This window comes from Melanostigma gelatinosum (assembly GCF_949748355.1).
Source record: "Melanostigma gelatinosum genome assembly, chromosome: 23".
Taxonomy (NCBI): domain Eukaryota; kingdom Metazoa; phylum Chordata; class Actinopteri; order Perciformes; family Zoarcidae; genus Melanostigma; species Melanostigma gelatinosum.
In genome coordinates, this window is record NC_136656.1 from 8,072,020 (window position 1) to 8,098,132 (window position 26,113).

At 43.9% G+C, this 26,113-nt stretch overlaps 1 protein-coding gene across 1 annotated transcript in view; it reads right to left on the reverse strand.

Annotated features, from left to right (window-relative positions):
* The window catches only part of LOC306796653 (adhesion G protein-coupled receptor L3), a gene marked incomplete at its 5' end in the record, with an annotated part of 123,223 nt that overhangs the window by 65,753 nt on the left and 31,357 nt on the right, over positions 1-26,113 (reverse strand). The window contains 3 exons of the mRNA XM_079295703.1: positions 428-1,228; positions 3,477-3,491; positions 14,542-14,651. Of these exons, the coding sequence (XP_079151829.1) occupies positions 428-1,228; positions 3,477-3,491; positions 14,542-14,651 (926 nt within the window). The remainder of the gene's footprint in view (positions 1-427; positions 1,229-3,476; positions 3,492-14,541; positions 14,652-26,113) is intronic.

The window sequence follows — 26,113 nt, forward strand, 5'->3', positions numbered from 1 at the left end:
TTTTGCCTTTTTAGCGTTCTATAGTTACATTGCCTTGCTTTGGGTTTATACAGGACAACGCCTGCTGGTGATGTCAGCTGAATTATTTTTGAGGGTCTAAGTTCATCCCCTGGGGAAGGAATTTGCACAATAATTGACCACGTACATTTAGATAGTATTTGATAAGGTTAGGTGGAAACCTGGTTGATGTCGAGGAAAGGTCAGCGGATCACAAAGTGTATAAAAAATGAATTCACTCAATTCCATATAATAATCATGACAATGTGGCCAGTAGTTTTTTTCCCCCCCAAATTTCCGCTGAACCAAATGTAAGGATGGCTAGATGTACCAATGTCATTATCTGACTGCAGACATTAAAGTAATTTAAATGCGAGCTCTGTTCCAGAATGTATGCGTAAAAAACACAATAATAATAAGCTGGTCTTACCGAGTCTGTTGTCCAACGCTCCGAAGTCCAGAGAGTACTTCACCACGTGGTAATTGTTCCAAACGTACAGCAGGTTGTCCCTGGGATTGTAATCCACTGCGGCGATGTACTGATAGGAGTTGGGGAACGGGATGTCGAAGGAGCCGTCTTTGCTTAGCTCCGTGTTGTAGATGTAGTCGATCTTGTTTCCCGTTGCCTCATTGTCATCGTCCTCGTACACCGACTTCACCACATACAAGATTCCACAGATCATAAAGGCGTTGGATGCCGAGCGCTTGTCGTAAGCGGTGTCCCAGGTCCCCTCGACGCGTAACGTGTAAGGATTGAGCTGGCTGATGACGATCCGCCCGTTGTTTTGCTCGGTGGCATAAATCACCCAAAGGCCATTTTCGTCCACGGCCAAGTCAATGTCCGACTTCCCTCCCCAGCGGTACGGAGACGTGTCGTGGTAGTTGGCGTTGGCGATGATGGCCTCGCCGCTCTTGATCCGAGTTCGCAGGTCAAACTTGACAATGTTGCGTGTGCGCTCCTTGTTGAAGAACAGCGCCCCGTCATACACCACGAAGCCCGTCCCGTCCACGCGATGCGGGAGTTTGTAGGTCGTTGTCGGCCTTCCGGCGATAAAGTCTTCTTTGGAGGAATATTCGGTCAGTGTGTCAGTGCGGTAGGGTGTCCAGGGCATGTAGTAAATCTTATCGGAGGCTTGGAGAGGGTCTTTGCACCAGGCTCCTGACTGGTGGTCCGATTCAAAGAGGTGCTCACTCTGGTACACCCTGCGCAGAAGCCCTGGGCACAGGAATACTGAGGAGCCAAAATAGGGGAAAGACAAGTACAGAGTTACATTGGCAGGTATTATCCATCAACGACGTAAAACAGCAACTGGATGCAAATACATTGAAGTTGACGTCTTCTCCACTGGGAAGGACCGAGTTATTGAGTCACACTCTCTTCATTAGTGTCGGGATGATTCAATTAAATGCGGAAAAGATTACAGACTGTAAATGTTGTGACGTGAAAATAAAAGTTAAACAGGAAATACACAATATTTTTGAGATACTTCCAAGTCAGTTAGTCTCTAGGCATTGAGGCAATTAGTTTACAATATCACTGAAGGAACAGACTCGGGGGGTCGGGGTGAACACAGTACCAATGAGGTAAATGAGGGTTATTTCTTCTGACTTAATGTAGAGCAGAAACAAGGCAGACGATGATGATAAACTTACCACGACTCTCCCACATGCACTTACACACATTGCCGTTTGTTGGTTTCTCTTTACAAAGTGGCTTTTCAGTACGTGTCTACTGAATTACATATAATTGCAACATAAAAAAACACTTTTCTTTCATTAAAACACTTTTTTAATATCGTATAAAACAGACCAACCCAAAGTTAAAAGATTTGGACAAATAGCTACGCCTTAATTATTGGCTGCCCTTTAGGAGATAGAAAAGAAAAGACACAAATACAGTAATTACATCAACATAATAATTGCCTGTCCATTATTCTGAGTACGTTAAAAGACTCATCTTAAAACTACAACATCAGAACACATTAGATATGTCTTTATTCACACAAAAGAGTTTTATTCATCAAAAAAAAGAGACAAAAAGAGACAAACTGGCCGAAGTCTGATAGAAAGAAAGAAAGGATTTGCACAGTATAACTTTCCCTGTTTCCACCGGTTTGGGCCCGACAGTAAATCACACACACAAAAACAAAGTGTGTGTCAAGGCTCCTTTCACTGTAATGGGCCAGGAGCCTGACAACGCTGACAGGTTCTCGCCGCAGATCCGTCGGGAGGTAAAAAGCTGCACACTCCGAGGGGAAGGAGGAGAAAGAGACAGCGCGCACGGAGGCTTCTCTCCCTTGCAATCTCTTAAGATTAAACATGTCGTCTACCTGCAGGTGAAAAAACGTGGCGAGAGAAATGCGTCCACGTTGACACAACGCCTCAGCTCCGCTAAATGCTAAGAGGGCCGTTTGTGCGCGTCGTCAGGGTCAGTGAAGGTCAGGCTTTGTACCGACAGCACTGTAAAATATGCTTTTTAATGACGTAAGCATGGAGGAGTGAAATGTATTGGAGAAGTGACACAAAAGCAATCATGGCTTTCATGGGGAATAAAACTGTGACCTGAGCAGCAACAGACGTCTCTATGAAATGTTTTGAACCCCCCTTTCAGCTTCATTGCTCATTCTCTTTGCCACAGACTTCAGTGTTGTGTCATTAATTCATGACTACTATGAGCCTTTATTGCACCAGCTATTAAAGCAGAACTATTGACTCCTGTTTAACGATTCCATTTCCAGCTTTGACTGAAATCCAGCTTTGTGCGGCGAACGGCCGACAAAAGGACACCATTCCAAGTCGTGTAGGAAGATAACGCCACAAACACGACGCTCCTGGGGCAGGAGTAAAGATTTAGTACATGTTCTGCAGCATCGCGCGGTGCTGATAAAAAAATAATAATGTGACGATGCTGTGATCTGTCTCCAGTATTGACGAGGAAGTCCCTGAAGGTTATAGCCATCATCATGTTGGAGCTATAATCAAAAATGCTGACAGCTTATTGGACAAACTATTGATCACCCTGTATAGCCGTCTCCTTTAATAGTATGCAGCTGATAAAGCAGAGCTGGAATAATCTTCTTTTATTAAAAGGGAATAAAAACACACCCCCGGGTTATGGGATTCCACTGTAATTACCTCACCCTGAAGAATTATCATATATGTGGCATATATGTCAATCCGTGTTGCTGTTGATGAACGAGGAAGGAAGGTCCAGTGCGATAGTAACTGTTTTGGATGCTGCAGCTTGGCACAAAGACGAGATGAGAGAAAGCATTTAGCTAATTAGGTGTTTTTCGAACACCGTCTCCCTGATCAATCAAATTTCCCCATGAATGGCATGTTTAACCTCTCCAATGAACCGCACAATGAACACAAACCCCACACCTGCTTCAGCGCCCCGTCACCCACAAGCAAAAACAAAAAGCCGACGCCCAAATGAAAGTGCAGATGACAAAGAAAAGTTGTTGGCATTTAGTTACCTTTTTGTTCCACTTCTATTTTTAGGCATGAAGGGAAGAGAGAAAGAGAAAAGAAAGAACAGATTAATGACGTGATAACCCGGGAAAAGTCTTTATTTTGTAACAGTCACACAACAGCTTAAGTAGAGCACGGGGTTAGTGGAAGAAACACGCAAAACATTCAATCAGAAGCTTTTAGGAACAGAGAAACAAACAGCGAGTCACACATGAGCCTGTTGGAAAAAAAGACAGATTAATCAGGTCTTAAATTGTACGAGATGTTTTTGGGGGCTTTTTGTACATTCATCAAATCATTCAACTTGATGACCACTTACAAGCAAGCTTATGAGTCCAGGGTACAACTGCGAGAGAGAAAAAAGCACCGAACATGCAAATTGAGGAGCCGACATTTCACACGACACACACAGCTGCAGTTTTAAAACCGATAACCTGTCACTTCAATTATGGGATGTTGTCAATGCTGAAAACAGTTCAAATGTCAGCACTTTTTTGTCCATTTGGGGGCTTAACATGTCACCAAACTGTTGATGTGGACACTGGACAAAGCTGTTCACGATGCTTCACCTGCTTTAAAAATACAGTAAGCACACATGTACACAATACTGCACTGTACTATACTGTTTTTTTGCCAATGGATATGGAGGCTTTGAAGAGAGCATAAATAAGTTTCACTTTAGCTCTCGTGGTGTAATGGACCACTATCATCCATCCGTACCTAAATGAATGTGGGTCGGAGGTAAATGATCACGTTATCACGATGTGTTCACGTGAAGTTTTTAATACACATAGTTGTTGTCACAGCAGCATAAATAGATATTAGAGTAGAAATGATGACCTGTTTACACTGGCTCTAATCCGCTTATAATACATCATTAAAACCACGAATGACAACATTTGTTTGAATCAATAACACAATCTTTTTATTTCAATTATTAGAATTGTGCGTTTTCATGAAGAAAAAAACACCGTAACTCACTATAACAAAGTAAAAGGATAACATTTTGAATTTTTAATGGTTTACACTGATTTCAGTGTATAATAGCTGCTATAATGAAACAAAAATAAGGGATCTATATCTGCCAATATTGATCATCAAGGATTAGCAATTAGTATCTGCGGTAAAAAAAGAAAAAAGAAAGGGATCAGCGATCTTCATAAGTTATATTTGCTCCTTTTTTTCTTTTGTGCTGGTCTGATCCGTGACACGATCCGAACCGTTAGTTTTTATGATCCGTTGCACCACCACTCCGCTCTAATCGCTGCAGGTGTAAGTGGAATGCAGAAGCCGTTTTTTTTGATTCGACAGCTCAACAAGTATTCTGTGAGCCTGTTGAAGAAGTGCTGTGGCTGTAACGTCTTTATTTTCAACACACCATATGTAGTGCATCCTCTTGTGGACCAGCTTTGTTTATGTCAGGCATTGGCATTTGGCCGTTCCCGTCCCTTCCCCTCCAGTCATCCCGGTTCTAATAAGAGAGGATTAACCTCCGTTACCAGGGCTTACAAGAGTCCTCTCCTCCAAATGGAGAGTGCCAGTGAGTGAGGTATGGAGGTCAGTGGATGGGGTACAATTTGAAAGATGTGAAAGTTATTCGAGGGGAACAATATGAATGCAAGGCGGCGAGCTAATGACATGCAGCAAGTGAGGTGAAAGCTGTGTCAGGCGAGGGAAAGAGCAAAGATAATGGGGGAGGGGGAGAGGCTTTCAACAAGTCGTCTGTGTTGGTCAGATCACGAAATTGTACACTGGTACAGCACTGCACCTCATCAACAGCAAACACTCCAGCTGTCATAGAAACACAATAAGTCCATACAGAGCCTGTGCAACAATAGCTCTGGGCTACATCTGAATCACTATTACCGGCAACTCAAATTTGCCAATAACCCGGAACTACACGTGGGCCCCCAATCGATCAAATCAAAGTAAATAGCCGACGGAAGCCTCATCACCTCCCGTGAGCAATGGCCACACAACAGGGGGCCACCGGGAGGCCGGCATTTCTGATTGAGCGATAGCTTACAGTGGCGGGGGGGGGGGGGGGGGGGGGGAGAGGAGGGTAATGATCTGTAGAAAAAGGCATTTAAGCGGCGGGGATGTGAGAGTTGGTATACAACGCAATTGCCGTGGGAGATGGTGTGAGAAGGAGTAAAGGATTCGCATGAAAGACCCGACAAGGAAACGCGCCGCCCCCCGGGGGCTACTGTACAGTATGCGGCGGCCATGTCGCTTGACCAGGAAATGCTGCTGGATGCAGGCAAGGTCACCCCTCGGATCACTCAAACCAATTTGTTCACGTCGCGTCCACTGCAAATACAGTGCAGGCAGAGATATACCTGCGATACTGGCCCTGAAACTTACGGCAGGAGGAGCAGAGCAGAGAATTGATTCATTTGAGAAGCTTCTTTACTCTGCCCCGCCGCCCCCATTGTGACCGTAATGCGATTTTGGTCACGGCTGCCATTGAGTCACTAAAAAGCACTTAGCTCTCTCTCATCCCCTCATCCCCATCCCTTTCTCTGCCTTCTCCTTGTATCTCTCTCTGCATCCTCACTGATGGTCTAAGAAGAGTGAAACTATTAAATATATGCAAAAATATACAAATCCAAGAAATAAAAAAGGTCCCTTTGGAGGTACCGTGACCTCTATGAAAGGGTTACGTCCTCTTCCATCGCACACAACAGCGAGTACCTTATTCGTCGGCTCTGCATGATGAATGAGCCTTTATCTGCACTTCTGTTCCAAAACACTTGACAAAGCCTTGTCCTGATATTTAAGGACACAGCATTTAGTAGGTTATCCACAGCACACGGCCTCACATGTCCCCAGGTGTTTCTGATTCTATACACAATCTGTTTCATAACAGCGAAGGGCAACAACAAGAGCTTTTCACCCAAGGTCTGTACAGCAGAGACCATTTGAGGGTATATACGGTAAAACAACTAATAGAGATGCTCCAGTGAATTGTGTGAGGATGATGTTAAAGGTAATCGCATCACTCGCACAAACCTTAAAACGGGCTCATTATCTCAAACAAAGATGACTAGTATTGAGTGGCCATGCATCAGTCGCATCAATCTAGAAGCAGAAATGACATTGAGCAATTTTGCAAAAAAAGTAAAATAGAAATAGGCGACACGTACTTCCATGATAGGACCTGTGCTGCACCCAGGTTGGAGTTTAAGGGAAACTTTGTCTCTGTAGATTTATCAATAGACAGGAAATGCTCTTTACATTTCAGCAACTTCAGTGTGACTTCATTTACTTGCTTGAACTTATAATTTAAGAACGCAACGAAAGTGACAAAGGAAAATAGCTCATCATTCGGCTGTTAACAAGTTTCTGCCACATTTCCCTGGAGATACAAATAAAAGGACCAGCTTTAATCACCCTCCCTCCGACGCCAAAGCAAACCGGAAGGAGGAAATGTCATCATTGGAAATGAGAGAAGAAATTGTGCAGATCAACGGGGCTCGCCATTTGACCAAGTTCTGTTATTGTGCATTCATTATCTAGGATAGATTTGCCAACAGCACACAGGCACACCTGGAAGGAGCAAACTGCACATGCTCTTATCTTTTGGCCAGTGAGAAGCAGTTTGGGGTTAAGTGCAAGGCTCCAAGACGCCTCATACTCACCATCACGATATAGATTTATCTGGAGATTAGTCGAGGGATAGAAAACTGCTGATCGAGACACAGCTGATCACTACTAATGAATAAGTGATTCAATATTCAAATTATTAGTTTAAATTGTGTTCGATTTGTCTTTTCTTTTCTCGTTTGTGTTCATGACAGTTATGGAAACAGCCAATCAAATAAGTGTGCTACCAGGCCACAGTTAAAGTGAACGCATTGCTTGGACAGGTTGGGGACAATTCTGGCAAAAACAGTAACTCACTAAACTGTGCGCATGCAGCTTGTTACAGTCTGGCTGCTGCATGGTTCACCAATGCCAGACGCATAAAGATGGGAAAGGCAACATGGCTGATGCTGCAGCTTACCTAATTGTTCAAGCTGTCGAAGCCAAATGTAAGAAATAAAGCAAACCTACGCTTGAAAATAATACATTTATTTCATGGTTATAAAATTCGTATTTCAATCAAAAACTACAACAAAACTCGTCTGCGTGTAATTCATGCTTTGACAGTGTAGATGCTATAGGCAGGCAATGCTGGAGCAGCCTGCTGTTCAGCCATACCGTACCCTGTATAACTCAATTATAGTACCACTCTATAAAGCAGTCCATACAGTATTTGCTCAGGTAATGAATCATTTCAAATATCATTTGCTGCTGAGAAGTTGCTCTGCATACGTATCGCAGTCTGCTTAAGACACACGCTGAGCGGCTAACAATCCCCGAGTCCCGACCCCATCATGTGAGCGGCAGCTGTATGGATTGCCATTTAAATAATTAACGCTCCCCAATTTCACACTGATGGTTGAGAGGCATCAGAATGGTATCATTAGCCACTAATAGAGATTCATGGTGGAATGGCTGCAATATTTTTTTGTAATGACCCCCCCCTCCCCTTCTTTTTTCCATTCCCTCTCTCTCATCGAAGGAGATGCAGAGTGCAGACCCCTTAACTCCATCCCATCAGCTTTTTAATGAATGACACAAATTACGGGGCCTTGAATAGCATGAGCCTAAGGATGGGGGAGGACACGCAGGCTACCAGCTCTCTTTCTCGAGATTCTCTCTTCATCTCCCTCATTTTTTCCCCCCCTGTCATTTCCCTCGGTCGGTGCTCATGAGTCTCCTACACCATCATTGACAGGTTCCATTTCTCAACACCCGTCTTTTTCTTTCAACTACTTGTCTGCTCTCTTTGTGGCTCTTTCTCGTACCGATTCAATCTCCTCCCTAGTGTCTCCGTTCGGTCTCCATCGCTCCCTCCTGCTGGGAAACTGCAATGTTACCTGATAACCTTGACAATGCAGGATGCCGCGCGCGTGTGTGTGTGTGTGTGTGTGTGTTGTTTGTGTGCTTGTACTTCTGTCTGTGTGCATGCATGTGTGTTTGTCTCACTTTGAGGGACAGGTGCAAGGACTTGGCGCTCATCCAACCTGCTACCCACGTAGGACAGAACAACGGGGAGGGAGAGAAGGCAAGTGCAGCCGAGGCAAAACAAAATTAAATACAGTTTTTGTGGAACACGGCGGCAACTGGAGCAGAAATAACCTAATAGCGCCTCCTGAAATATTTCATGATTTTCAAGGACCTTGAAATGATGGAACAGAACAGAGGGATGGGTGGGGAAGGGGGGGAGGGAAGAGAGATAATTGTTGGAGTGGAAGAGAAAGAAAAGAGGATGTTTAGCCTGGCGTGTGGCTGGACACGGTGGAACATCAGTCAACAAAGAAATAAAGAACAGACGAGGAAATAGAAGAAGAGCTTTGATTAGTATGGTGATCATTAAAAGGAGAGTCCCCCGCCGCAGAGACCGATCTCTAATTAGTGCTATATCCTCCACACTTGGCAACCCAATACTTCTTTCAGACATGTGTGCCGGAGTGCGCGTGTGTGGGTTGGCTCTTGAAGGAAACACGGATAAAAAGCTTTGCTCGAGCCATATAAACGGAAGTGTTTATGAACATTTCCAGAAGCTTGTTCAGCGAGCAAAGAGCATGTATTCCGATGTGTTGGGGCGTGTACATTTTTTTGTCTATCCGTGAAGAAAAAATAAAAAAAGGCCCGGGATGATCCTGCATCTAATGTTGTATTGAGCGAAAGAGCAGCCGGCACAAAACAAGAGCCTGATAGATTACGCCAGTTTATTTCACTATTAGCAGGGGAAAACAGTTTCCGCATGTCCAGATTCACCCCTATCACACCACCATTTATCCACATTGGTAATCACAGCCTCCCTGTGCAATTATATCGCCTCTCAACTGGGAAAATAGTTTCTTTTTATATAGGGCCATTGTTAAACTGCCATGTTTCTATTCATTTCACCACACTTTTACTCTGAAAATATAAACGTCATGTCGTAGATAAACAGCTGGTTTGTTATTCATTCATATATCTTATTAAATCAGGGAGTTAACCTTTTATTTGCCATGTCATAACAGTATTGTTTATCATATGAACACATTGTGTTATCTTCAAACAAGTTCTGTTGTCTAAATTAAAATGTCCGATATGGTTACACATATATTGTATTTTACAGACATGTATTTGCCGTATCATGATACATAACATGAAATTAAATCTGCTCTAGCCCACATGGCTGCTCTGTAAGCCACGAGCCGGAACAAGCAACAACCTACATTAACTCTCCAGCTAAGGCCTCCTTCTCGTCTAGAAACAGATGTCTTGCCCTACACCACTGTGGAAAACGGCACTGTTGATAGTCAGCACATTAAACTGCTTCAATACGTGAAAACCTCTGAAGATCGGTCAGTTTAGATGTTGATGTGGTCCCTATTCTTTAATATCACTTCTGACAAAATCCCGTCTGTCGCTGGCTTGTAGGCTACAGTTGTATACGGTCTCTCTGCACGAGCCTGGCAGCTAAACAGTCAATCAAGCACAAACACTGACACACCCCCCTCAGAGGCTTGAGGGAAAAGAGCATTTCTTATACATCTCCCAAGACTGCAAAAAAAAAAAATAGATATAAATGAATGTGATTTCCGTTGGACAACAACATGTAAAGACAGGGTGTTTCTGCAACGCACAGATTAAAAACAATGCGCTGCGACAAGATCAATCTCTGCAAGTCCAGGCCACGACACCGGCGCGAATCCAGCGTGTGAAATATACGACGGAAAGTCATCGTCATCAGAGCTTGCCGTGTGGGCTGGGGAGTGGTCAGTTGTCACCGAGCGATGTGAAGTCACGCTGTTGCCTCCCACACTAGACCTGATGAACGTGGATTGGAGAGAGCTCAAGGGCAAAAAAAAGAAAAAGAAAAAGCCACTGCACTTCCATACAATCTGCTTCGTAGATTCACCGATATCAGAGTGATCTACTCTTGAAGAAGCTTACAATTGGTGCAAGATTATCCAAGGCAGAGAGAGAACTGCCTGACTGCTGATGGCGTTTGAATACTGAGCGAAGGGTGACCCTGACGTAGACACGTGACTAACCGCGTGGTCCACACTGCGGCCGTGAAGTGGCCCAGGTGGTGTTTACCTTAGGTGTGACCACTGCATAATGGGCTCTGTAATCACGCCACAGTCTGCCCGCGCTGCATTGCACGTGATAGCCATGTGCAGAGCATCAATTCCATGGCTTCACCTGCCAACACAGAAGGACAGAGATTGGTAGCAGGTGCTGAGGCGGACATGCCAAAACAATCTAGTCCATTATTCAGTGAGCCCCCCCCCCCCCCCCACCCCCCTCTGTACTTGTTAGCTGTGTTGTTATTAGCTAAATTAATTAAAAAACAATTAGGTGAGTTGGAAATAAAAGAACTCGCCAAATTACATTGCAAGTTTCTATGAAGTGTGAGCTCCGGATTATACCGCTCCGTTTCGAATCAAGAGAACTGATTGCATGATTATATGTCCTGGCTCAGCTTCCAACGTGTGAGCCATATCTGACAGGGCTGAGCTGGATCCCACTGGGACGAGACAGGATTTTACATTGTCCTTATTAGCTACAAACAGTGGGGGGGGGGGGGACTAGTGGCTTACGTATAGCAACATACTGCCAGCAGGTTTTCTTCCTTTGTTCTCCCACTCTCATCTTGTCTGTGTTCTTTCACGGCGCCTTCAAACCTCGTCTGCCGTGCATACTTTGACAAGTCCGGAGTGTTGAGGGGCCACAGACGGGCTGTAAGTGCTTCATTACTGCTGATGAAGAACACCGGGTAGGTAGGAGGCAGACGCGGTTGCATTGACTTGCGAGCTCGACCTTTTGGGAGGAGCTACGCAGCGGGAAAGACGGCGAAGAGAGGTTTTAATAAGGCACCAAGAGAATAGACACGCATCTCTCCACTGAACCGCGGAAAGTCAAGGCCGGGGGGGGGGGGCAGATGTTCACCGTTGGCGCAAAGTCATGTTTATGAGTCATCATAAAGGGCTAGCCTTACTAATCTGTAAAGTGCATGGGGGGGGAGCATGCACAAACTGCACTCGGACAACAAAGACGGAGCCCTCTGGCAGATGAAGGAGTTTACATGCCTCCATCACGATCACAGGGTCAAATATAAGCTCGTTATTATGTCTTCAGTACTTTGTTTTTCATCCAGTAAGATGTATCATTGTATTTCTTTATTGTCTTACCTTTCTATTCGTGCTATCTTTTTTTTATATCAAATAATAATTCAGCTCAAATGAAAGTATGACGAAATGCTCTGACACTACCAACCCAGCACGGGCAAACACCGGCACTCTGAGTAGGAATTGTTGTAGGAAAAAAAAAGAAAAGGTTTCTCATTACAAGTGATGGAGCGGACCAAATCGCAAATTAATAAAATCAATATTGTATCTGCGGCATGTGTCCATCGATTTAGCACACTCCTCTGCCATTATTAACGGTGGATCTGATTGTGCAATCTCTCGCCCGGCTTATAAAGATATGGAGAGGAGAGCGGTAATTTATCCCGAAAAGAAAAGAAGCTCCACGAGCAGAATACAGATAAAGGCCGTCAGTGAAGGTGCTGAAGAAGAGAGGGGGGGAGAGTTGAGGGAACAGAGGGAGCAAATAAACAGAAGGGGAAGGGGAAGCAGAGCACTTAGAGGACAAAATGGAAGTGAGAGTGAGGGAGACTTGGAAGAAACAGAGTGTTAGGACAGAGAGGGAGAGCTTGTCAGAGGAATATAGAGTCAAGACTGGAGACATGGGAGGCTGCTTCCCTGATTAGACACTCAAATCCATCAGTCTGTCTCAGGAACTTGGTAAAGAGACAATTGAGCTGGAATGTGAGCTGCTTTTTTTCACAGATTTCAGTATGAGATATCCATTGACCTCGAGGAGCGTGATTTATTATGAAAGACATGTAGCACAGATTTAATCTGGCCACAAAACAAAAAAGAACAGTCTCTGAGCTCGGCACATTCCAGCAAAAAGGATCGGCTCATTTTGGAGGCGAGGAGGGAGCGAGTCCACTGGGCTGTCACAGATGAATTGCATTCACAAGCTGCAATAAAATATGTTTCAAAATCCGTCTCCAGTGACTGTTTGTGATTACACTTTGCTTTCCTGCTCAATATACAAATAAACGCCGACATGACTGAATTTCTTCTATCGTTCAATTGGTCCTGGACACAATCCATAGTTATGCCAGACAGGATATCGTAGCATTACCAAGCCTCTGCATTGGATGTCACAATGCGTGACCATGTCCTCAATATGAATGCAGTTTACGTCCATGTCTGTCCAAAATGTCATCACCTGATAATTTGATCCTGTTAGAAATGTGTGCAAATACACATTATTAGCATATTAATCCTTGATTTATGGTGAAATATGCGAGGCCACAGGGAGCTTAACCTTAGACCACCAAAACGAAAAAAAGGTCCAGTTCGACTTTCGCGCAAATATGGAAGAAATTCCCTCACAGCGGTCCTGACATATTGCATTCACGAGAATGGGATGGACATGAGGTCACAGTGATTTTGAACTTGGGCCTCCAAAAATCGAATCAGTCCATCCTTGAGCTTCGGTGGAAGCTTGAGCCAAAATTTGATGAAATCCCCTTCAGGCATTCCTGAGATATCACATTCACACACAGTGTGCACAAGCAGCCTTTGTGTGCGAATACTGACACGAACTCAGAGTTGCACAAAAACTGGACGAGCTGATTACATTCTGTGTTTCTGCCTGTCGCAGCTTCAGTTGGGTCAGTGTTGCACATGGACACCTCAAAAGAAAGACACCGACGCTGGGCGGGCTGGGACAGAGAAATGCGCATATTGAAAACAGTCGGGTATAAAAGAGCCATCTGCCAGCTCTGGATCACAGGTAGAATCAGGCGGACTCGTGAGGGAGCCATGTGAGGACATCAAATGTTAAAAAGATGGTTTTGATCAGATTTAGCTCGAACCCAGCAGCTAAATGTCTGTGACCAAATATTTCCATTTCCAGATCAGCACTTTACACAGCACGGCAACAATGTGGTCAGGATTCTGGGCAGGCATAATTACTGTGGCTTTGGTGTTCCATTGCAAAAGGTCATTATAACACAATACCTCAGGTCATATGGCAATGTCCACGCCGCTTCCTCTGGCCTCACCTGGACTTCCTGTCCGTGTGCTCATCCTGTCACCCCCATGCTGATGCCCTCCCCTTCCCTGCCCAAATGCTTCCACTCAAAAATGATGAAAGTGGTACGGCCTTTATAGCTGCTATGCTAACAGAGACATGAGATGATTCCTCAAAGATATTGCAGCACTGTGAACTGGGGGAGCTGATGGGAAGGCACTGACAAGCACCACGTGAAGACGAAATGAAGCTCACGCTTCCCTCGACTGATGACATCAGCAGGTTTGTTTTTTCTCCCTTTTTTAGTATGTTGACGACAACATAATTCACACACAGCCGTATGATTCTGGGGAACAATTTCCCATCGGCCTCAAATCATTTGCCTGTTTTAACCTATCTACAGTGTATACCTCCGATCTGCTTTTTTTTTTAATATCAATAAATTAGACAACCAATATCCCAGAGAGGATGTCACTTGTAAATAAATTGACCGTAAGCTGGCAAGACGTTGACATAATTGGCGTTATGCATGATGAAGAAAATGATGAAAGTGTTAATCTCCGGTCAGTTAGAATAAAGACTTTAACATTGGACAATCAGACGAAATATTCCTCCACACGGACATACGGAATGCTTTTTTTCACATGTAAACAACACTGTCAATTATATTTTCAGCCCTAAAACACGGCGTGATGCTTTTTGGGTTCCAGGAATCATCGCTTGTCTTCACGTCGACCGATGCATCTTTAATGTGCTTCACCGAACCGGATGACACATTCAAGATATTTTTGAACATTATTTAAGACCACTACTGGCATGTTAGTTGATGAGCCGTCGCTATTACGAGGAAATGAGCACGGCTAAGAGCGCGAAGCGGGGCCGAAGAGTGTGAGAGAATTTAGGAATACATACTGTAGGGCACACATTCATATTGGACCTCCAGATATTTGTAGGTTCCTGGGCAAGGGTCAGGAAAGACATCTGGTCCAGCCACGACAGCACACTGGGTCCGGTTGTTACATCTGGAAACAGAGAAAAGAGCAATAAGAGCAACATCAGACAATCTTGCCCTTCTGATTGGCAACCATACACAGTCGCAACATTCGTCAGATGTTTAGTGTGTGGTTAATGGAGTTGAACACGTAATTCTGTTGCAGAGATTATGATTATGAAGCTCTACTGTTAACAGAAATGATTTACCCAGTCTTTTCCCTTCAATACATCGTAACTGAGTATGGTTTTTATCCTGTATTTAGACACGTTAAAGGGGCACTTCACCGTTTTTACACATCAGGTTCACTTTCGGCTTACTACGAAGTCGTTTTTAGGTTTACTTGTGCAACAAAATGACTGGGTAGGTTGCAGTGTTTTATGATGAATCTTGTATTTCGGAACACCCGTATTGTTCTTGTAAACCCTTTCTTACACGATGTATGAAACCTATTTTGTTGAAGTTGTCTTGAAAGGTTGATTGTAATGCTGCTACAGATATTTCTGAGACAATCTCACGGGTAAATTCATCTGTCTGTTGAGGGGTAAAGTTGGAAGTCATGAACCTGAAACCAGGCTAGGGCACATTGCTATTACTGCATGATGGATGGTGCTGGTGTGTGTGATGTCAGCTCCAACACGAAATGCAGGTCTTCATTAAAAAAAAAACACACAATTATGGTGGCGGATGGTGTTCTCATGTGACATTTTGTTTTGGGCAGTCATCAATCAAAGCCCCACTTGATATGCACAGGGAGCCTTTTTTTCGGCCACACATAACAGCAACACTTATCTCAAAACATCAACTCTCAAACGTTCCGACAAGTATCGATCCGTCGCTGCTCTGCGTCTGGTTGCAAAATGAAAAACAAACGGGTTATGAAGGTCTGTCCAGCCGTACTCATTTACGGACTCACTATTATCGTGCAATATATAAAAAGGTGTTTATTCCCCAGCGAGGCCGCTCACTGTGTAAGCCTTGTGGAAGTCAAGACAGGTCCTGACACAATGATTCACAAGCCACAACTAAAGATCCTCGACACCTTAATTAACATTGATTGGCTGTCGACTAATCAATCGAACCAGTGAGGGACAAGCAACAAGGGGCCCCCCCATCTCATTTCAAGGCAACCCAGTAATAAGATGTGGTCTGCCGAGTCTCGCCCATGCGAGCTTTATGGGTTCATGACCCCCCCCCCCCCCCCTCCCCCATCACCTTCTGCCACTCACTCCACTCAGCTGTCTGTGGCCTAACCTCCCCATGAAGAGTTAATTCCCAGGCAGTCAAACAAATAAAGGGTCAAGCCTATAAAACTGGGAAACAATTATAGAGGCAGCCTTCTCATTTCTACACCCTTCCTCCTTACGAGCAGTTCAAGTTTACTCTAGAGACACACACACACACACACACACACATGAATGGACATAGTTGTTGGCATATTTTGTGGAAGGACATGTACTTTTTTTTTTGGATTTAACACTGCTGCCCTAGAAGTTAAACTATCTGGATTTTTAATCATAATTAGTAATAACTTGCTCATGGGGGATTAAACAGTGTGCATAACATGGATTGCAAACTTAATCCCAGCCTTAACATCTGTCTTGACCCACATTCAAAATCCCTCTGCTGTACTTTTTTTTTTACCTTTGCACACACAGCCACAAATACCTCCTGATCTGATTTCCGTCAGCGTCCTGAAGTGCCCCGCATCTTGCAGTGGAATAAAACAAGGTGGAGGAATAACTACAATTAAATGTATCAAGTGCAAATCAATGGCAGAGTAGGAGGCGGATCAATAGCAGGGAGAAGCTGCCCACGCCACGTGCCACAACTTCACAATTACCAATTCGAGGGATAATCGGGATCTCATCAGACCCGTGGCTCTGATTGAACCAGCAGGGGGGAGGGAGAGCAATGGATCCACTCTGAGTGATGTATCCAAATATGGGAATGCAGGGTGTACAGTAGAGGAGGAAGAGCACAGCAGGTGATTGGAAGCTTCAGCAGGCTAAATGCCTCATATCAATATATATGGCGTATATATCCACAGTCAGTATATTGATGGCAAGTGGCCAGTTTGGAGTTACAAATAGTTCCAATGCAGTACCAGTACATTTAAACAAATGCAGATTTTTTTTTTAGGTGGCTAAAATATGTTTTGCTGCTGCCCTTGTTCACAGCAGGACATTGCTTTCGTCCCGTGCTGGTTGTCCTGTCTGCATCTTCATACAGCCCTCTCTCAGAGCTAAGATTCTGAAAAATAGGACCCAAAACTCGTTTTTTTTCCCCCGCATTTTCACTCCCTCATAGCTTTTCCCTCTTGCTCCCTCATCTGCTGTTTGTTATAACTGGCAGATTAGAGCTCAGACTGCCAGCTGACAAGGGGAGATGTGGCACAAAGCACAAGAGCCCTATGTAAGCACAAACTGTCATGACTATAATCGCTGGCTGATCCTGCTGCTGCCTCTGATGTAAGTGGGTTGAGTCCCCTCAGTCTATTGACCACTGACAGGTGAAAAATAAGTAAATGAATGGGTGAATCAATGAAAGAAAGAGAACGAAAAAAGAAACAGCCAGTCGTTTAAGACAGGGAAGGTGCAGCTGCTGTCAAAGCCAGACAGATTTGTCCATATTGGAGAGTCATAAAGGAAGAATTGGTGAGCAATCCGTGATTCCGCACATGCTGTCGACTTTCAGAACTCAAGTGATTTATATCAGGAGGAAAATTTAAGTTAAAGCTTGCGGACCTCATTGAGGGTGCGCCTCTCTGTGGAGTTGTCCCACAGGTCGGACACGTTTCATGAAACAGTCCCCGTCAGGGAGCACAAACTCTCCATTTGCTTTCAGTTAAAAACAGCAAGCACAGCCAAATTGCCGCACCTCCAAAACACACACACACACACACACACACACACTGGTATTAGTTCCCGTGTTATGAAGAGAAAACTATGCACAAGGTGCTTTAGAGACTTTGAGTGTGTGTGTGTGTGTGCAAAGACAAAGTGTGTGTTGGTATTGCTCTATATGTACACTGCAGTGTGTGTCAGGCTGTGTACACACTTGTGAGAGTTTGTATTTGTAAGAAAAGGGAGGGAGGGAGGGGAGCGGAGAACAAAGTGACGGACGGGTCAATATCCCCCATCCCTCTGCTGGGACCCATTACGCTTTAGTGATGGTCTTCGCCACCCACGGTCGACTTCATTCATTATCTTTCCTTGCTGCGCACCAAAGCATCCATCTTTTCTCATTCAGTCTGTCTCCTGGCGCCACACACACACAAAACAAAAGAAAACTCCCATGAAAACCTCAAGGATATGTTACAAGGAGAAGGGGAGCAATGGCCTTAAGCACTGTGTATTTAACCAGGAAGTATTTAAAGTCAACTGTTGAGTGTTGTTTAGCTCTTTTCAGACGGAGGAATTATCAGTCCCTGTGGAAGCCTATTGTTCACAGGAGCTGGCTAAGGAGCGTATGTATCACGCTTTCTGCTGTGGAGCTGCTGTCGAGTAATTTATTCTTCATATGTTCCAATTATTTGGAGTTACTTCAAAGATACCCTCAGCTGGGGAAAATCAAACTGTAACAACCATGCTTATGCTTAATAAGTGCCTCTTGTGCTTCTGGTTGTGAGGGTTGGGTTTATGTGATCGCATTGAGTGAAACTACACCGATTTATTTCATAGATTGTCCAGAGTCAATTGAAAAAATGACTCACTTATTTTTTTTTATGTGTTCAAAATGCTCCTGAAATGGAGATTTTTCGAGGATTTAATACTCTTATCAACATGGGAGTGGACAAATATGCTCACTTTATGCAAATAGATGTAAATCAATCTTTGTAAATCAATTAACAACGCAGTAGTTAGAGGGCTACACATGTATTCATAGAACTGGAGTTGGGTCCAGCAACTACTATTTCCCACTGCTGCTCAAAATAACGAGCAGTCACCTCGAGGTAACTCCGATTGCTGAGTGAAGACCCCGGAGAGTGCAACCGGCTAATTGTGGAGGGGTCAAAAAGGCTGAGGGCGACTTAGAAGTACACTGTATTTTGAAGTTTTTATTCACTTCGGATTTTCCTTGCTGGTGTGAACCAAACGAGTAAAATAAAGTCCAGAGGGCAACGGAGAAGTGACACAGACGGAGCCAGAGAACCTACCCGTCTGCACACTGCCCTCTATTACACTCACTAAAAGTGATCTATAACGGCACGACCACCCAATACATTATTATTCGAAAGATGCAATTTGTTCTCCAAAGAGACTTGCTGAACGCAGATTCAAAAACAAGAAGAGGAAGATGGGGAATGAAATGTGTACAACATAAGTACAATGGGCCAGTGTGGGTGTGGAGTACTTTAAGTGCAGCCCTGAAGGCACTCGCCGTCCTTGAGTATATTAAGTTCACAAAGCGCCGCGCAAACACGGATGAACATCTGCTGGCAAACGCACGCGTGCACCGACCACGCTCCCTGACGGATGATTGATCAATGTGAATCGTCACAGTTTGCTACTTGGTGGCATTAGAAACCTGCTACCGAACCTTCGAGAAACAGCAAGCTGTCACGCTGCCGTTGCAAACACTACGGGTGACAAAACATCAGCCGTATTCCTCTTTTATAGGATTAACTACGTGGAACTAAGCAGAAATGAATGAAGTGCCAGGTGAAGAAGATGGAGTGTTTATGTGCACGAGCTGTATGAATGACCTTTATCAGGTATGGAATAAGAGTTTCATCAGGGACGGGCAAACAAAGGTCCAGACTGATCATCGCTCACAAACTAATTCCACTGCTCCCATAAATGCAGTGCTATTTCGAAAGAAATAAATAAAAAAAGAGCATATTTCTCTCCTGACAAACATAATCCCTCTTAGCCATTCACACAGATTAGTTTCAAAACATTTCGACATCACATTGCCTCTCACTGATATTGTATTTTGGAGATAAGCTGTATTTTTGTCCCAATGCAACAAGCTGCGAAAAAATACAAAAAATACAAATACAAAAAATACAGTGGCAGTAGACGAGAGACGATCGACTAGAACGCAGACACAACCGGAGTGCACATACCGAGACGTCATGGATGTGGGCGACATATGGATTCCTCTATGAGGTCCTTTGCTCGGCTGTCGTCCAAAAGAGCCTAAAGTGGAGCACCAAGCTCCGCTTACGCATGCTTTTCCTGTTTCGCTGCGTGTTTGGACGGAGTGGGCACCTTCACGGAGGTGATGACGAAAACTAGATTTCGTAACTGAAAAGAAGAGACTGGGCTTGTTTATGGCTCACGATGATGGATCAGACAAATATAAACAGTCAAAAGATTTGTCCTATTTGTACCTTTTCCCACTTACTAAAGCCCACACCAGGATATAATCCTGATTTTTATTTTTTACAGTTTATGTCGTTTATATGACCACTTAGTTGAGGAGAAATGTATGCAGGTTATTTTTAGCACATCTGATCTTGTGGCTGTGTATTCATTAACACCAATGTCAATATGGAAACATTCTGCATGGCAAAGACTCATCTCCACAGCAGCGGTCCTCCAGCAAAATCTAGGGCCTGAATGAAGCACGGCAGTAGAACCCAGACATAGCTTTCTTCATATGTCGTCGTGTATATTTTGTAAAATTTTAAATATTGTGAATACCCGTTGAATTCATTTTATTTTGCTGTTTTTTTTTAATGAAAATCAGAAATAAACATGAAACAATAATTTAACTGACCAGAGAAAATGACACAAAATTCATATAACGTATAAATGCACTGAGATTGTCTTCGTAAAAAGTCGAAATAGTTTATTTTCACCCCTCTCGGTTGCAAGATGACGTCTCTTTGACAAAAGGACAGGAAAAGCCAAGACTCGGGGTGCACAGAATCTTCTGGGTAGTTGGCAGGCAACACATGGGTTTGAGGCCAGAGAGAGGTTATATCTCCTCAGGGGGACGCACCCCTCCCATGATGAGTATTGCAGACTGGATGCTGCTCACAATGAGGTCCAAACCATCGGGCGTTTGTCACGAGAGCAGAGACATGTTTACCGACACCACAAGGGCTGATCAGCTGTGGTCAACATTTGGAAAACAGGCGTTTTTGGAAAGGACTTAAATCACAAGAAACAAAAGTGCAAATGAAAGTTACTCAGCACAACTCGCTGTGCTTTGGGATTAAACAGATTAAGAACCGATTATGACCGGTTTCATTTGATCGTCTCTGAAAGAGAAGTCCTCAGACATTTCATGTTTCTATTTGCACTACTTTGTGCCACCAAAGCCTGCTACTGAATCGTAAATAAGGCTCGGAAATTTGAAAACTACAAATGAAAAAACCTCTGAGCTCTTCAGTGCATGTTTACTTCACCTTAAGCTCTAACAGCTTGCTCCAAACACTCTGCTCGTGCAAGTGGAGAGCTCAAACTATCTCTGCAGCGCATGTGAGTGTGCAGAGGAGAAAGCGAGCGCTTTGTGTGCAGAGTATAAGGATTAAGCATCGATTGTGACCAACGTGAACTGCGCAGAAAAAACAAAAACATGTCTTTCAATATGGAACTTTGACATTTTATATATATATATATATATATATATATATATATATATATATCTTGACAGCTTGTCAGCAAGATAATATCAGATTTGTGTTTTTCAGGAATAAATGTTAAAAATACAGCTTCAGCCCTGGGACACATCAAACTCAATACAATTCCTTAGAAAGAACTTTGAATAAGACACCTTGTTGTGATTGTGAAGGAGGAGTAATCCTGCTGCAGACGGATCAAACTTGCTCAGCTAGCCTCTTGGAAATTAATCCATCTATTTTGCTGCCACAACAGGTATTAGGTGATGCAATTTCTCTCCCCGCCCGAAAGGTCAATCCGTGATTCCGCACATGCTGTCGACATCTATCTGGCTGTGCGCACCGAAATTCCATTACAGTAAGAATCTGGCCCGTGCTGGAGAGAGTTAGATGTTTCCAAATGCAACATTCGGATTACTGATGGAAGTAAATCCAGTGAAACGTGCAGTAACAGTTTACACTGCGAGCTGCATTGTTTAAATCACACAACACACGTTTGGCCTTGTATGATAATTCATTTAGATGAGTTTTAGAGTTCATATTTTTGCAGTTTAATTATATTCTTTCACACACTGGCCGGTATACAATCGTTCTTTTGAACACAATCGAGTGTGCGTGCGATGAATACGCTCCAACCCCTTTTTCATAAGACGCATCCACATGTAAAGCTTATCTCTGCTTTCAAGGCGGCGAGTGGTCTGACGGAGCACAGCCAACGAGTGTCTGTGTTCTAGCTCTAAAGGGCAAAGATAAACTCTGCGGAATAAGCCTCAGCCTCCGTTTCCCTCGGGTGTCGGGAGATACGCATCTTGGAAATAGCGCAGCTCAAAAGAGAGCAACAAAAAAAATAAATAAAATGTTTTATTTGAAACATAATTGTGATTCCAAGTTCTGCAAATATCAGTCGAGATATTTCTCTCTGTCACAGAAACACACAAACATTGAATCGGAGTCTCGTAGCCAGGGTGAAGATTCCAATAAATAATGCATTCTTTTTTCTTTCTTTTTTTTCGGTGAATCAACTGAATCCGTCACTGTTTATTGAAATGATAGCAGAGGTGTATGTAAATAATGTCACCACACATGCAGCAGTTATGGCGGTGGATAATTAAAAAGCCAGCACAGACACTTCCTGTCAATATCTCCCCAGACTGCTCTCATTTAAAACAAGGCAACGGGGATTTCTGCCATGGAAGACTGACAGCTCAACCTACAATTTGTAACAGTTCATACGATACAATATCATTTCCCACGGGGTAGCTATTTCCCTCAGATATGATCAGTAAGTAACATGTCAATTGTCCATCAGACGTTTACATTTTAATTTTATGAAACAACTTCAGTACAGTTCTGAACCTGGAAACTAATATCGGACTGAATGTAACTGGCATGAATAATAAATTCATCAGAAGCAGTGGATATATTATTATTATTATTATTATACGGATTATAACCAAGTCAAAATTGGTAAAAAAAAGAAAAGGCTTTCTTCAGGACAATAGTTAATTAGGACGTGCTTTTGAAAGCTGTTGCTGTGAGAAGAATAGGCATTGATTGGATCGGCACTTTCACTCCTACAACATTTACAGGCTGACCTGCCGACACTGACATCCGTTTCAATACATTTCTTCCATTAAAAGTAAACAAATGAATAAAGCTCAGCGTCCGATTTAAATATCTGTCAAAAATGGGAAGCGTCTAATCTCCGGGTAGGTGTATGTCGATCCTAACGCCCACAGCTGTCCCTCTCCAGGTGCCTGTACGGAGGCAGACGGGTGGATTGAAATGTGCAATAACTTCACGAATCGATTTGTTTTGGTGGGTGAGGCTTATTCACTGGGGCCTGCCCGTCTAATGATTTACGATTTCCAGGATGAATTTTTCTATTCTTGCCAACAAATGATGCTGCTCCCTATCCTTCCTGGTGACGCTTGATTTATCTCCCAGCAAAGGCCCTTGGGACTTTCAGCCTCTAGGCCCATTTTAGGCTGAGCCTCATTTCAAGGGGGGGGGGGGGGGGGGGGGGGCGTGTAAAAGGGAGTATTGGGTCATATTATTTTCTATAACCACAGTCATATGAATATGAATGTGTCACATATTGAAGAAAAACAATAATTTGATGTGCAAGGTGTGAAGCAAGCTTTCTGCCGCGTGTACCGTCGTGCATCAGTGGCTAAATTGAAGCCGCGTGTACGAGCACCTGCATCTCTGCAGGGAGGCTCGTGCGCACTCGAACATGCACGTGCAGTCACACACCCGATGCACTCTTTCTGCGGCATAAAAGGAGTCCATCCAGTGACAGGCCCCATTGAATTGCTGACCACGGTTAGCCTTTTGAACCGCTCCTGCTGAGATGCTGAGCCCATCTCAAGAGCATCTCTGCGAGCGTCAGATTCTTCGGGCCAGCTCCCCAGCGGCGCCACTGCTGTGCTGGCCTTCAGACTGACGGACGGGGAACAGAAGAAGAAAGGCAGAAATGCCACTGCTTTGACTTTTTAAGGCGTCGAGTCCTGTTTGTTACGCACAAAGAGCGGCATCTGCTGCTGGTTCGAGTCAAAGAAGTTCTTTGGGGGGGGGTCTTATGTGGCTGCATGCACTGTGCAGCGGCAACAAAAAGATTCTAATCCTTTCCTTGGACCATTATTCAATCTCTATTTTGAGAAAATGGGAGGAAAGTCTTGAGGTTCGTCTGCACAAAGACTACAACACTACTCAGAGCAACATAAAATAGCACTCCATTCTCTGTATTTATAATCTACACACAAATCAATACGCATACTGTATCACTGATCCCCTCCGCCATCTCGTTTTACCCAAGCGAGCACACACACACACACACACACACACCAAGGCCTGCCTTTAAGCGCAGATTTTTCATTTCTAGTCGCTGTCACCATGGTAACTTTCAATGTCCGACTTGGGCCGGGATTGTGCTTCCAGCACTTTCCGTCTTCAAAGCCCCTTTTTTTTTCTCCAAAGCCTAAAACCGCATTGCTTCACCAACGCTCCCCCATGGTGCTTAGCTTCTAGGAGTGTGTTTAGCTTCTAATTACCTCACATGACAAAGGGCCGAATAGGTGCGTCTCATAACAAACTACTCTGTCTATATAAGCCACGAAGGTTGAGCCAGAAATAAACCTCTCCTTACAGCTGCGGTTTCACACTCCTTCAAGTTAAACAAACAGAACGGAGGAGACCGAGCATTACCTTGCAGGTTTCTAACCAGCCATTTCAAACTGTAGCTTTACACGCTCACTCGCACCCTTTTTATCCATTCAAAATGGCCACCTTTGTTGTCACGAGGAAGAGTGTCTTGGCAGCGCCAGCCAAGCAACAATTAAATATTCCTGTGTTGACCGATCAACACGAGCCCCCCTCCCCCGACCACCACCACCACCTCCCCGACCTTCCTCATTCACATCTCAATAATGAAAGACGAGCAGGGGTTATGAGTAACCTCGGCGTTCGATACAGGGGGGGGGGGTCAGGCGTCGATAGCTCGGCAAGGGTCCAAGGCGTGCATTGGCATGCGGGAAATCGCCGCGGGTCTTAGGGGATCGTCCTGGAGGAAGCATGGCTGAGGATTAAAAGCTTGGGCTTGACTGAACTCTCCTGTCTCCTGTGTCAATATGCCCACGGTACTGTCAGTCACAACTTCAGCCTGAGAGGAAAGTAATGTACTGGCCCATGAAGGAACAAAGGCCCGAATTTAGTACAAGACGTATCAATTACGGTGTGTTGATGGTAGGACGGCAGCAGTGGCAAAAATACACCTTGAGTACAGCAACATATTTAAACATTGCAAGATCCTCATTAAGATTGACTTTTTAACAGCAAACATTATTCACAAACCTGTAGAGAATGATTAAAACATTATCTGTGGATGTCACAGTTAATGAGAATTTTCATTATCGATTGCTCTATCATTCTGTTTGATTAATCAACCGTTTAATGATTCTACAACTGAGCTTTTCAAATTATGAACTGCAAATGATATTGTTTACATTTTGACAAATTGGCACCATTAAAAGTATGCTGAATCAGCCGATAGCACTTGCTCTTTGCAAAGTTCCCATGGATGAAGAGACAACTATCACTTGATAATTTCGGCACTGAAGAAAACTTTCAAATGTGATGATTCTCAGCCAAGTTGGGGTTTTAAGGGGTTTCTTCTCGGATTTCTACACAGAGTTTGCTTGAAAAATAATAAAATCATCGAATAATTGTTTAAGCACCAGAGTCAACTCTGTGTTTTATTAACACCTTCCTCCGTTGCGTTAATTAAGGAGCCCTACTTCATGAACGCTGGGCTTCAGATTTATGCACAGCTTGCGTTTTGGCAGACCAGGAGTGAGCAAGCAAGGTGAACAAGGAGGGAATTAGAAGTGCAAACACTGATATAGTTCTGGCCTTTTCCTGTACTCAGAGGTGACAAGGCGTTCCTTGCATTTCACCCCACGCAGCACCACTGTCCCATCGAATTTGTCAAGTGAAGTCAAGCTGTTTTGTTTTTCTACTTCTCTTACATAGCAGGTCTTGTCAAATACAGCCTGAGGAAGAGGGTCGCAATCAGGTGGGAAAACAAAGCCGAGAGAGTGTCATCCTGTCTGTTTCTGCTCGGCTTGTTTCCCCAACTCCGGCATGCATTTGCTGTCAACGTCTGTTTTGCAGCAGAATATTTGTTGCGTAACTCTTTGAAATGACAGTTTTTTGGAGCACACTTTGTTGTGCTGTTGTACAGAACATAAAATGTGTTATCCACATCTAATTCCAGCATTTCTGGTACCTATGATGACCTGAGTCCTGTCTCGTAAAGCAGGATTAGTGGGTAGACGAGCTAACGTTGGGCTTAATCCTCACGGTTTGTCACAAAGACTTCTCAAGTTCAAACAGAGTTCTGTTGCTGTGGTTTCTAATGC